Source organism: Phalacrocorax carbo, chromosome 2 (assembly GCF_963921805.1).
Source record: "Phalacrocorax carbo chromosome 2, bPhaCar2.1, whole genome shotgun sequence".
Classification (NCBI taxonomy): Eukaryota; Metazoa; Chordata; class Aves; order Suliformes; family Phalacrocoracidae; genus Phalacrocorax; species Phalacrocorax carbo.
In genome coordinates this window covers 94677876-94690392 of record NC_087514.1, presented here as the reverse complement: position 1 = coordinate 94690392, position 12517 = coordinate 94677876, and the positions used below count along the sequence as shown (strand labels likewise).

At 41.7% G+C, this 12517-nt stretch overlaps 1 protein-coding gene across 1 annotated transcript in view; it reads left to right on the top strand.

Moving 5' to 3' along the window:
• F13A1 (coagulation factor XIII A chain) overlaps positions 1–12517 on the top strand; it is a 59747-nt gene that overhangs the window by 29318 nt on the left and 17912 nt on the right. The window contains exons 6-8 of the mRNA XM_064443551.1: positions 1972–2079; positions 4594–4768; positions 8375–8513. Of these exons, the coding sequence (XP_064299621.1) occupies positions 1972–2079; positions 4594–4768; positions 8375–8513 (422 nt within the window). The remainder of the gene's footprint in view (positions 1–1971; positions 2080–4593; positions 4769–8374; positions 8514–12517) is intronic.

Genomic DNA, 12517 nt, shown 5'->3' with positions numbered 1-12517 from the left:
GGCAACAACCCCAATAGCAATTTCTTTCCTCTTTATTCTTCCTGTATATGCTAGCAAGATTGACAGTGTCTCATAAACTGTAGATGAGAAAGATTTAATTTGCAGGGTAAACTTCATATTGATTTAACTCAGGTCTTAGGCACTGCTGATGACTTGAAGTGCAGAAAGCAGATTTTGATCCTGGGGAAAGTGATAAATCATTGGGCTAGGCCAGAAGAAAAGTGAACTTGAAGCAGGAAGGGTGGCTATGAGTACCCTGAGTTTACATTGTCTGTTGTGAGGATTTTCCTTGGGAAGGAGGGTCTTTATAGTGCAGTCATTCACCTGAGATTATTTACATCACGTAACAGTGGAGTGGACTGGACAGTCTACTATGCAATTTTTCGGCTTCCCAGGGATGACACAATATCAGGAGTATGTCCCTGGGAAACACTGATCCCTCTTTTCCTATTTGCCCAAACACCATGAATTCAGTTTTGCTCAAACTATAAGGTGTTACTCACTAGTGAACCTCTGCTCCAGAGAGAACAATTCAATGCAAGCGTGGGTGATGATGAGAGCAGTGTGCCACTTTGGAGGATGTTTGCTGGAAAGGGCCCATACAGTGGCAGTATCCTGAGCAAGAAGAGCCAGGCAGGCTTGAGACAGAGGCAAAGAAAAGGACTTTCCTTGGCCAGGAAATGGCTGAGGATGGTGAAACATGGTGGTGCCTCTGCTTTCTTGGCCTATGCCAGAGCTCATCTGCTGCCTGGGATGTCACCCCCATCCCTTCCATCTTCCCTGCAGCATCAGCAGCAGTCTTAACTCTTTGGGGCTTCCTTTTCATCTCTCTGGCCTCACCCTTCCTTCTCCTCTGCCTCTCCCCGGGCTGCCAAAGCAGCAGCTTGGCCTGGGCTTTTGCTCACTTTCTTCAGGAGGCAAAAGTCAGATCGCCCTTATCTGCCGAGGAGCCCTAAGCCAGGCTGGAGACAGTTGCAAAGTCAGTCCAGCTCCAGGAGCAGCATGACAGCAAGAATCCTGTTAGCATGGATCATTTCTTTAAGGATGTAAGCATTGGACGTAAAGCCTAACATGGCAAGGTGATGAGGTCCATAGAGTTTCTGTAGCAGCCTTGAATGTTAATATAAGATTGTGCATCTAGAAGATATTTTTTCATTAATGTGCATTTCCCTCTCTCCTGTCGTTTTTCAGGGGACAGAGGTATTTTCCTTTGCTATGCAGTTTCTCCTAAGCAAAATGAAATACATCACAGGGCAAGTTCTGTGACAAATGGTTTCTGGTCTATTTAGGCACCTCTGCCCTCAATTCATTCTTGTGCTTGTTCATGCTGGATCGAAGAAACTGTACCTTTTCACTCTATTTTTGAAGAAGACTGCTTCATGTTACTTGGTATTTTTGATGTCTAAATTCTGTAGACCAGGATTAATCTATATAATCAGCTTTTGGCTTGTCAATTTTAAACATATTTAAAAATTAATTTTAAAATGTGTCTTCAAATTAACATTGGCAAACCATTTATTGTTCAGCTTCCCAGCATTGCATTGGCTGGGTCAGAGAGGTCCTAAAATTAACAGGTCTGGAATCTGTGAAGGACATGAAGTCCTTTGTGAGCAGACTAGCTTCTTGTAGTTATTATTATAATATCTTCCTATTATATACTTGTTAGCCCTTAAAATTTTATGTCCTGTCAGAAAGGCTGTGTTGTCATTTTAACCTTCTGGAAACCAGACTGAGATTGAATTGAAAATGACAGTCTCTTTTCCCTCACAGCATCTAACAATTTTTTGTTATACATGGGTGATTATTCTAGAAGAAAACTTGTATTTTTAAACTCAGAACTTTGCCTTGACCTGCTAATTTTGAAGCTGATCAGCTATTAAAACAACAATAAAGATAACTTCTCCTTTGCTTTCCAGAATAAAAAGTGACTCAATTTTCTCTCTGTTTCCCTTTTTATTTTCTTTTATCTAGTTTGAAGAAAACATGCTGGATGCTTGCCTGTTCCTGATGGACAAGGCAGAACTGGAGCTCTCCGGGCGTGGAAACCCAATCAAAATCTGCCGTGTTGCCTCTGCAGTGGTATGTACTAAATACCTAAGATGTCTCAAAAGTGACTTGTAAATCAAAGCCAGACTGGTTTAACTGGCCCTCGTGCCCTGATGTGCTCACTCCAACAGGTACCAGATCAATTGTCCATTCTGACCTCTGGGGTCTGGCATTTTATTTCTCTCCACTAATGGTGAAATATTTATGTTGGCTTGTCGCCTTTTCCTGAGAATGGTACCTCACTGGTAGGAAACCCACTTTTAGATGTTTTACTCCAGGCATAATACCATTCTTGTGTCAGTGTGCTCACTTTCTGGTAGCTGGGATAACTGATAAAGCTATTTCTACCATGGTTGGTAGGGTGGCATGATGGATGGAATTTGGGATGGGGAATTGAGAGACTTTATGTGGACTCCGGCACTAACCTCAAAGGGGTCATATGACACTGCCATGGTGGATGTCACTGTGTCTGATTTTTAAGCCTCAGATGGCTTATTCAAGCTGAAGACATTTATGTAAGATACGTTGGCCCCAGAAGAAAGCACCGAGACCTGTGTTCTTAAACATGGAGCCCACAAAACTTATTGTATTCGGAATGCAGGTTCCTAAAATAATCAGAAACAAAGAGTAAGACGACTTCCCACATTCCCATTCTTTCCAGCTGCTAGGCACCAGCAATCATGCTGTGGGTACAACAGCAGCCCATCCCTGGTATGCAAGATGAAAGACTCATCCAGGATGTGGAAGGCAGAGGCTGCATCATCTCCTCTGCCTTATCGAGGTCTGAACTGATGCCTTCTGCTTCCCAGAATACTCTAGTCATTGAGCTAGCATCATTAGATGTTCTCCAAAGTCAGGTACTAAAATAGACTGTCTGCTAAACATGGCTGCTGGAGATGAATGATCCTTTAATCCACTTGTTACAGCATTTGCCCAGGCTTTAAGAGAATGAGCTCTTTGTCTTAGATGATATTGAAATTGAATCTCCAGCCTCTCAGTGCCACATGCTGATTTTTGCATAACATCAAGTTAAATAGAATTGCTTCAGCAAGAAGGGTTGAGAACACCCCCACTTCTCATTCTCTGTTAACATTTTGATTAGTTCTTTCACCCCAGACATTAGAAATATGGCTCCAGATTCAGACAGAAGAAAGAACTGAATGTGTTTCCCTCGTAACTGGGCTAGTAGATGTAAAGGGTCCCTTGTGCAGGGACTCTGAAAGCCCTATGGACAGAATAGCACGACGTTTATGAACCCAAAGAGGGCTGGGATATGACTTGGGTTTTGAGCCACTCAATCATTTTAGGGAGGTAGAGTTCATCACTAGAAATCCAGGAGTCAATGGACTTTAGATCTAATCTGCAGGATTATGCCATAGCTGGGTGGGATTTTTGGCCATCTGAAATCTGGACCTCAGTGAGAAGTGGCCAAGAGGTGTTGAAGTCCTGCCCATGTTCCTTACCATCATTCTTGCTCAAGATGTAACATGGTAGAGCTGAGTCCATCTGAGGAAGTGCCCTGTGCTGGGATTGTTCTGAGGCTTCCTGACATTGCAAAGCAGGTAGAGTTGCCCTCTTCTTTGTCTCTTTACAGCCAGAAGAGAGCCTGAAGGTCAACATGCTGCCCTGTCTTTGAAGTGCCTCTTTTCTTGGCATGTTTCCCACAACACTGAGATGGACACAACCCCTTAACCCTTTGGTTATGACTCTGAATACTTATCTTTATTCAGTCCTAGGGTTCACAGGAAGTCGATTTTCTAATTATAAAACAGTAGTTAATCCAGCCAAAAGCTTTTAAATTAGAATTGTGATTTATTTGGCTGGCATGTAGCTGTTCCACATTAGCATAATTAAAAGGTATGGAGCGAATGAGCTTTTTGCACAGCCTCAACTGATTTGGTTCAAATTGCAGCTAGGAGATGTATTGCTCGTTAATGCCTATCAGTATAGCCATTAGTCAGCAAAACTCCTTGCTTTGTACAATCTTACTGGGGAAAACTTATGCAGCAAATTCCTTCTTGTTTTCATGTGTGCTGGACCAAAGAAATTAGTTTCTACTCTAAAAATAACAGTGGAGTGGTTCTCCTCTCAATCTGCTGTGAAACAGGAGTGATTTTATTAAAATCTCTGGGCTGATATGGACAGAAAAAACAGATGATGTTAGGAAGGAATCCAGCTTAGTATTTCTGAGGCTTGCTTATCAGTGTATAACTGATCATGTTTATTATAGATACATAGCAGTAAGCATGTTTAATGTTAATAAAACTTACTAAACTGGCAACATGGATACTCAGTATGGTGATTTATTTTTGCCATTATTTTTAAGTGTCTGTCCTTCATTTGAAGTTGTTCAGTGGTAGAGAATCCATGGCCCTTAGCAAAATTGTTCTATTCATCTCCTATCTTCATAATTAGACATTTCTGTCTTACTTCTAGCCCAAACTTGGCTATATTCAGTCTCTCCCACCCTATCTTTGTCTGCTGGGTTAAAGACCTCTTTATTATTCAGTCTCTGACATCCCTAATGCTCATTTCCTTTGTCTTTAGATCAACTCCAGGGATGATAACGGTGTGATTGCTGGATCCTGGGACAACACATACGCTTACGGCGTTCCACCTTCAGCCTGGACAGGAAGCGTGGACATTCTCCTGGAGTATTACAGTTCTAAGCAACCAGTGAGATATGGCCAGTGCTGGGTCTTTGCCGGTGTCTTCAACACATGTAGGTATCTGTGAGAAAAGCCTCACCCTGCTATATGATTCTTACATAACAGAGAGAGCTTTTTAGGTTAAACTAGCTAAAGTACTTCCTGGCTCTGTGGTGTTCAGGACTAAATAGTAGAGACACTTAAACATACATGGCTAAAATAGATGCTCTTTAAATAAACTTTTGGCATCTCCTTCAGTTTGGCTGCTCTTCCACTGAAATCTATTAACTATTTATTTGTTCAGTAAAATGTATTCAGTGACTCACAGAGGGCAAGTTTGGGAAAGAAAAAATTAGTCTTTTGGCACACTCCACAATTCTGTTAAAAAATCTGAGATGAACAGGAGGCTTCTTGGTGTCTCTGCTCCAGAAAGACTAAATCTCACCTACCAAGGATTGTTCCTAGCAAGGCTGACGTGCACTGTCCCAGCACCTGTCTACTGAGCACCATTAACACTTTATATGGAGTGCATGAGCAAGAACAATGAGGAAAATACTGGCCTGGTTTATGAATTGTCTAGCACTACAAGGTTAAGTCTAAACACACTCACTCGAACTGGGGTTCCAATGTTGCAGCAAACAGGGTGCTGCAAGTTGCAAAACCCAGCAGGGAAAGCAGTGTTGGATTGGTCCTGGTTTTTTACTGTCTAGCACTTGCTAACAGCAGCATCCCAGATGAACACTGCTAATACACTGGAACACACTGCAGCATATTATGAGTCAAGAAAGGCTCTGGGAGTGTAAAAAATGTGCATTATACAGATAATGGGGACCAGTCATTGGAATGAATACTTATGTCAAGTGCCAACGTAGAGCCAGTCAAGCAGTTCCTATGCTTATGGCCCTGGCCAATAGAAGAAGCTGAACAGAAACTGAAAGTGTCTTTCTTAAGCCCAGATGATCTTCCTTAGAGGCACTTACAACATATGCATTTAAGTGTCAAACCGGGGGGGACCAGATCATAAGACCACAGGGACACAATGGGTATTTCTGCAGACTTCGAGCCTACTTTGTATCAAGCGTTTTTCAGCCACAGCTGAAGGTCTAAGCTTTAGTCCCTGTATTTAAGACACGAAAAGGAAATTACAGAAAAACTCTCCTTGAAACCTTTCCCTTTTTCACCTGTCACATGTTGCTGTCTCAAGCAATAGCATTATACTTCTCTTTACATTATACTTTTATCAAAAATGAAGGATATTAATCACCCGTCTTCTACAGCAAACAGGGAAATGGAATAATTAATGACAAGTTGCGAGTCTGGTTCTTCAACCTCAGGCAGCCTTGGACATCTCTTCATTTTCACTTTAGTTTTGCCTGTTCTGTACATGTATGTTTCATTTTGTACAGAATTTTCCTCCAGTCTGCATAACTGAATTTCATAACTCGTTTTGGTTACCTGAGGTAGTTCAGAGGCTATTCAGAACAGTAAGGACCTTGGAAATAAAGCTGTCTTCTGACCACCTAGCCTTCTGCTGGCACACACTTCTCACAGCTGCAGCAGGGGAAGCAGTTTCAAGTTTCTCTGCTTCTCTTTAATATATCTGGAGAGGTTCCTGTTTTGATCTGGGGAGGTGCTGGCAGGTGCTCTGTCCTTTGACACATGAAATGGTTCATTTTATTCCTGGTGCAATGGGATAATCACCAATCGCCCACACCCAAAGAACTTGAGAGATGTCCATTTCCTTCACTGCCTGAGGTCACATGTTCTGTCCTTGATGCTCCTCAGCCTCTGCACAATGCAATGGGTTCAAAAACGCTCTTGCAAATGTTTCCAGTGGATGCAGTTCCTCACAGTGGCTTCCACCTGTTGCCTCATCTGGATTTCTCTAGATCATAGACACATCAGTTCTCCCACCTTCCCCCCCGCACTGGCCCTGAATCACCACTACATAGTATTTTGCCTGCAGGCCACTGTAAAACTGGGACAATGCGGTGGAAGCCTGGAGCCTGCCATGTAAAAGGGAGAGGCGTATTTATCTGGGGCAAAACCAGACTCATTGTGCTGACTAAGTTAGTCAAGTGAGGGACCTGGTACTTTGTACTGCTGCAAGGATTGCTGAAGTAAAAATTTGTTGAGCATTATGAAATTAAGATGTTGTCCAGTGGCTGATCTGATACATAGTCACTGACATGTCCATATGCTGACTGCTGCACAAGGAGGACAGCAAAGGTCCAAACAGCCATGTGCTAATAAAAGGGTTGTTCTGAGCTGATTTGTGTCTTTCTCAGCTGCCAATGTTTTATCATTGTGACCAGTCCAGTTTTCCAAGGTTACTATATTGTATGCTCTGGATAGTCATCCGTTAAAAATGCTAAAACATTCTGGAAAATGGTCATTAATCTTGAAATTGTCAGGCAAATTATTTTCAATAAGCCCTGATGGCTCATATGCTGGAGGCCTGGGAGGGTGCTTGAATTAAGTTTAATCAATAGGTACATATGGTATTGGATGCATCCAGGTAATTTGTCATCCAGGAACTTGAAATGAATGTGCAGCATTACACTTTATTGGGAGTCACAGTAGTGACACTAATGAATATACAAAATCCAGCAGTAGCAGCAAGGGTCGTTCAACATTGCAGCATCAGAACTATTTTTAAATATGATTTTCAATAAAAATATTTTCCTTTTCCAGAAAAAAAAATCCTCTATTTTCTGCAGAACCACATTGGCTCCTGAATTGAAAAACAGGAACTTTTTTTGGCTGAGAGACAAAATATTTCATCTGCAGAAGCTGAGATGATGTGTCACCCTGCAGCCCCACTCCCCCCTTGGGGCCTTGCTCCATGCCTATTTATCAGCCAGGGTGCACCACAAACACAGAAGCCTAATGATGCACTGCTGCACTTCAGACACAGCCATAGTATTTCCACATATCCCAAATTTACCACTTGTCAAATAGGAAGAAGAGACATCAGTGCCACCCGGCGATGGTCTGAGATTTTGGGGTGGGGGTGGATTCTTCTTTTAAGATTCTTTAAGGGAAGGGACTGTTGAGTCCAAAATGCTATTACTTAGCAATCAATACAAATTGTGTAATGCATTTTGTTCAGACTCTAACTCTGACGCTTCGCTTCCAAATAATGCGGTTTTTACGCCCATTAGCAGAAATTTTCTGCTTTATTCTTTGTGTTCTCCAGGTCCCTTCTGGTGTCAAATGTCAAACAAAAAAACTCCACATCAACCAAGGGGAGATGCTTTCTATTAATTTTCTTTTGAGTAGTGCCACGATTCTCCTGAGTTACTAATACTAGGAGACCTAATATATTTTGCGTTTCTTGCAGGCTCAAACTTATTTTTCTTTATACCACATTTGGTCAAGCAGCCAGATTTGCCCTGAAAAGCTACAGTATGGTCACTATGCAAGACTATTCTAAAACTATTGGTAGTCATCTGCTTAGGTTATAACCATTGTACAATTTCATATGGTCATCATTTTGGGACCAAATAAAATATTTAACTTATTCTATATAAAGGCAGATAGGAGGAATTATTTGGGTTGATTTGACTGAGTTTTTCAATTTTATTCTAGTTATTAATAGTTTCTCCATACTCATCCTGTCATCCACAAGTGCAGTCCTCATATTTGTCCTTCTCATCACACTTCTCTCTTTCCCACAGTTCTGAGGTGCTTGGGGATACCTGCAAGACTCGTTACCAACTATTCTTCTGCCCATGATAACAATGCTAATTTACAGTTGGACTTCTTTCTGGATGACGAAGGGAAAATAGACACCAAACTTACAAAAGACTCTGTCTGGTGAGTTGTCCTCGCAAATGCTTTTAATGTGTCAATTATATAAGTAGTAAAAAACATGACAGAAATGCCTGTGTTTTATTTATTTCTCTGTGCATTAAAGAACACTGCTAGCTTATGTAAAACAGAATGAATGGATAGTTAGTAGGCTGACTAATATGAAGTGCTTGTCATGTAAAGAGGCATACCCTGGGGGATCCCACTACTAATGTTACCATTTGGTATAGTGCACATTTAAGCACGCTGGAGGAGAGCTGGAATGGGTTTGTGCTCCTTAGGGCCAGGCCATTTCTAAAAATGGAAAGGGGTAGGATGGGCACTTCCATCAATCTGGAGCCAGGCTCAAAGGGATACCTAAGTATCTATAGAAAATTACCTTCTTGTCCTGCTTCTACCCAGTTTTCATATTTGTAGGCTGGTTTTACATTGCATACATGCAGTCACTGTTGCAAATAGGTACTTTCCAAAATAAATCCAGTTCAGTTGAAAAAGAAAGAAGCTAAGGTATCATACAAGTTACTGAAGTGCTGTCACCAGATTTATAAAAAGAAAACTCCTTAGGAACAAGAAATAGAGTCTATGTATTCTTTTGGAGAGACAGTTCTCTAACTTCCTCCTCAAAATCTTACTGTCTCCTGTCTGACAGAACAAGTGTAGCACATATTGATTATATGCTCTGTTCAGTAGAAATTATGTGTGGGTTATTGGGCCTCAAGCCTCTCCTCCTCAGAGTGAAACAGTGAATGTGACCTTTGTATATATTCAGGAGATACTTGTCCTATTCAGTGTTAATATACTTGATTTGTGTCAATGAAATCTTCAACTCAGCAGCATAGCTGGTCATCAGCATGTGTCATTAACAACTTAATCTCTGGAAGTCTTTATATTAAAACTGTAATAAACCCATTCTGTGGTGGAGGAAATGACTGGACCTGTTGCTGTAACCTCTTTTATGTGATTTCCATAATCTGCTACCACGAGGGAATCTAAGGAAAACAATTAGGTTCATTTACATCTGAAGCTTGTATCACAGCATCACAGAATAGTTGAGACTGGAAGGGATCCCTGGATGTCATCCAATCCCCTGCTCAAAGCCGGGTCAGCTAGAGCCATTTGCTTGGGGATGTGTCCAGTTGAGTTTTGAATATCTCCAAGGATAGGCACTCCACAACCTCTCTGGGAAACTTGTGCCAGTGCTCAACCACTCTCACAGTAAAAAAGTGTCTCCTGACGTTCAGACAGAATTTCTTGTGTTTCAGTTTGTGCCCATTGCTTCTTGTCCTGTCATTGGGGGCCACTGAGAAGAGTCTGGCTTTGTCTTCTTCCCCCCAACTCCCTAACCATGCATTTATACACATGGATAAGATCCTATTGAGCCTTTCCATCTCCAGGCTGACTTAGACATTCATTTCATCACAGAAGGCTATCAGGTTGGTCAGACATGACTGGTGCCTTGTAAATCCATGCTGACTACTGCCAATCACCTTGTCCTTAATATGTTTGGAAATGTTTCCAAGAAGAATTTGCTCTATATCCTTCCCAGGGATCAAGGTGAGGCTGACAATCTGTAGTTCTCCTTCTTTCTTGAAGAAAGGAGTGATACTTGCTTTCTTCCAATCCTCAGGAACCTCCCCCAATAACCATGACCTTTCAAGGACAGATATGAGTGGTCTTCCAATCACATTGGCCAGCTTCCTTAGCACTTTTTGGGTCTATCCCATCAGATCCATTTGAATTCTGTGTGTCCAGTTTGTTTAAATATTCTCTAACTTGTTCCTCCTCTACAGATGGTAAATTTTCATTACTCCAAACTCCACACTGATCTCAGGGGCCGTGATTTCTGAGGGCAAATATTACCAGTAAAAACCAAGGCAAAGACGACATTGAATACTTTGACCTTTTCTTAGTCCTTTGCCACCAGGTCCCCTTCCCCATTCAGCAACAGACCCACATTTTCCTTAGTCTTCCTTTTGACACTGATGTACTTGCCTTTCTTACAGTTTTTCACATCCCTTGACACACTCCGTTTGATCTGGGTTTCAGACAGGCTTTCCTAAACCTGTCCCTGCATGCTCAGACAGTGTCTCTGTACCCCTTCTGGCCACCTCTCCCTGACTCCACCTCTTGTGCACTTTTTTAAATGTTTGAGTTTAGTTAGGACCACCTTGTTCACCGTGCAAACCTTGTGCCACTTCTGGTTGATTTCCTGCACATAGGGATGGTCCATCCTTAAGCTTGGAGAAGATGATCCCTGAAAAATAACTAGCTCTCGTGGACCCATCTTCGATCCAGAACTGCCTCCCGTGGGATTCTTCCAAGCAGGACCTTAAACAGGCCAAAGCCTACTCTCCTGAAGTCCAGGGTCCTGGTTGTGGTCCTACTCTTGCCTTGTTCCCTCCTGTTAGGATCCTTGGGCGTTCTGAGTTTGCTTGCCTTCTTCTGGTCTATGTGACAGCAGGACCTCAGTATGTCTCATGGGGCTGGTCCTTCTATGGTTCACAGAGAAGTAAAGGTACAGTCACTCTTTGGAAACCTCCTCTGCCTATAAATGATGTGAAACAAGACCCAGTGACTGGCCACCTCAGTGCTCAGTCCATATACACCCAATAATGGATCATTGCCATGCTTCAGACTTTTCACTGTCTCATCTCTTCTTCTCCCCTTCTCCTAATCTGATCTATGAAGCAATTTTCACCCACTTTTGCCATTTCCTTTTACTTCCCTACCTCTCCTTTCCCCACCTCTCTTTTCCCCAGCTGTTTCCCAAGACTTCTTAATTCAGTCCTGGTTTTTTCCCATTCTTTTGGGACAGGGCCAGATCATTCAAAATCATCCTTGTTCCACTGAAATCCATACACAGCTTCACGCTAGCATTTCATCCTCCCATCCTACATTTGCCTTTCTTTGGCTTGATTACTTTTTGAACTGCCTTGTTCATCCTTTTATCCTCCTGGTGCCTTTATTAGTACATGGTGCACATAACCCTTTGGGCATGACTTAATATATTACACACCTCTTTTCATTTCTCCTCTGTGTCCTTGCTCTTCATTACTCTGTAACACCCCACAGTAGCCCACATGCAGACTTTAAATGGCTTGTGTCTTAACCTTGATTTTATTTTTAATGTCTCTTTTATTTCTTTTCTTTCTTTATTTTTTTTTTTGAAGAGGGCAAGCTCAAGGTATTTATAATGATTTTTTAAAATGTATTTCTCACTTTTATTTATAATCTCCTGAAAACTGGAAGCAAAGCTCTTTTTCTTTATTAATATATCATTTCTATTGCCTTGTACTGCTGGAGCTGATCCGTCTTCAGGTTTTAAATACTCTCAGACTTCAGGGATACTTGGAGCCAGGATTTTTAGTCCAATAAATCTCTGAGTGTGGGGCTCCCTCTGAATGTTATCTGACATTTATTTATTTTTATTAAAGATCATCTTCTCCCTTAGGATAGGAAACAACGACAACAACAGCACATATATACAAAATTACACAGACTTTGCAAAAAGTTATTTTTATATACCTGGCCGGATTTTGGGCCTATCACTACCTCCTCTGTCCCCTTACTTTGTTCTCCTTGTCTTTCTTAATGATGATATAAAGACACTTAAAGAATATTTATCTTGGATGGGAATCAAGACTCACTCCTACTGTGATGTCCAAGCAGACCAATGTCAGTACCTCAGCAGAAACTTATTTGAAGCCACCTGGCCCCATGGGGGTTCATCCATGTCTAGACCCGTGGAGAAAGCCCTTCCGAGACCTCTGCTGTCCCATTCACTTTCAGCTCACTTTTCTGTAATTTCTCAATAATGTTATCAGTGCCTCTCTCAACCCCAATGCCTGAGCTTATTAGCTAATGAAAGGGCAGCAGCTGTTTCCAGCATGTGCCTGTCTCATAAGCAATACGAAGTACCCTTCTTAAATTGTCTCCCAGGCATAAAACCCACCTGATCATCTTTTATTAATTTCCCCATTGCTTTGTTTAGTCTATTTGTAATTATCTCT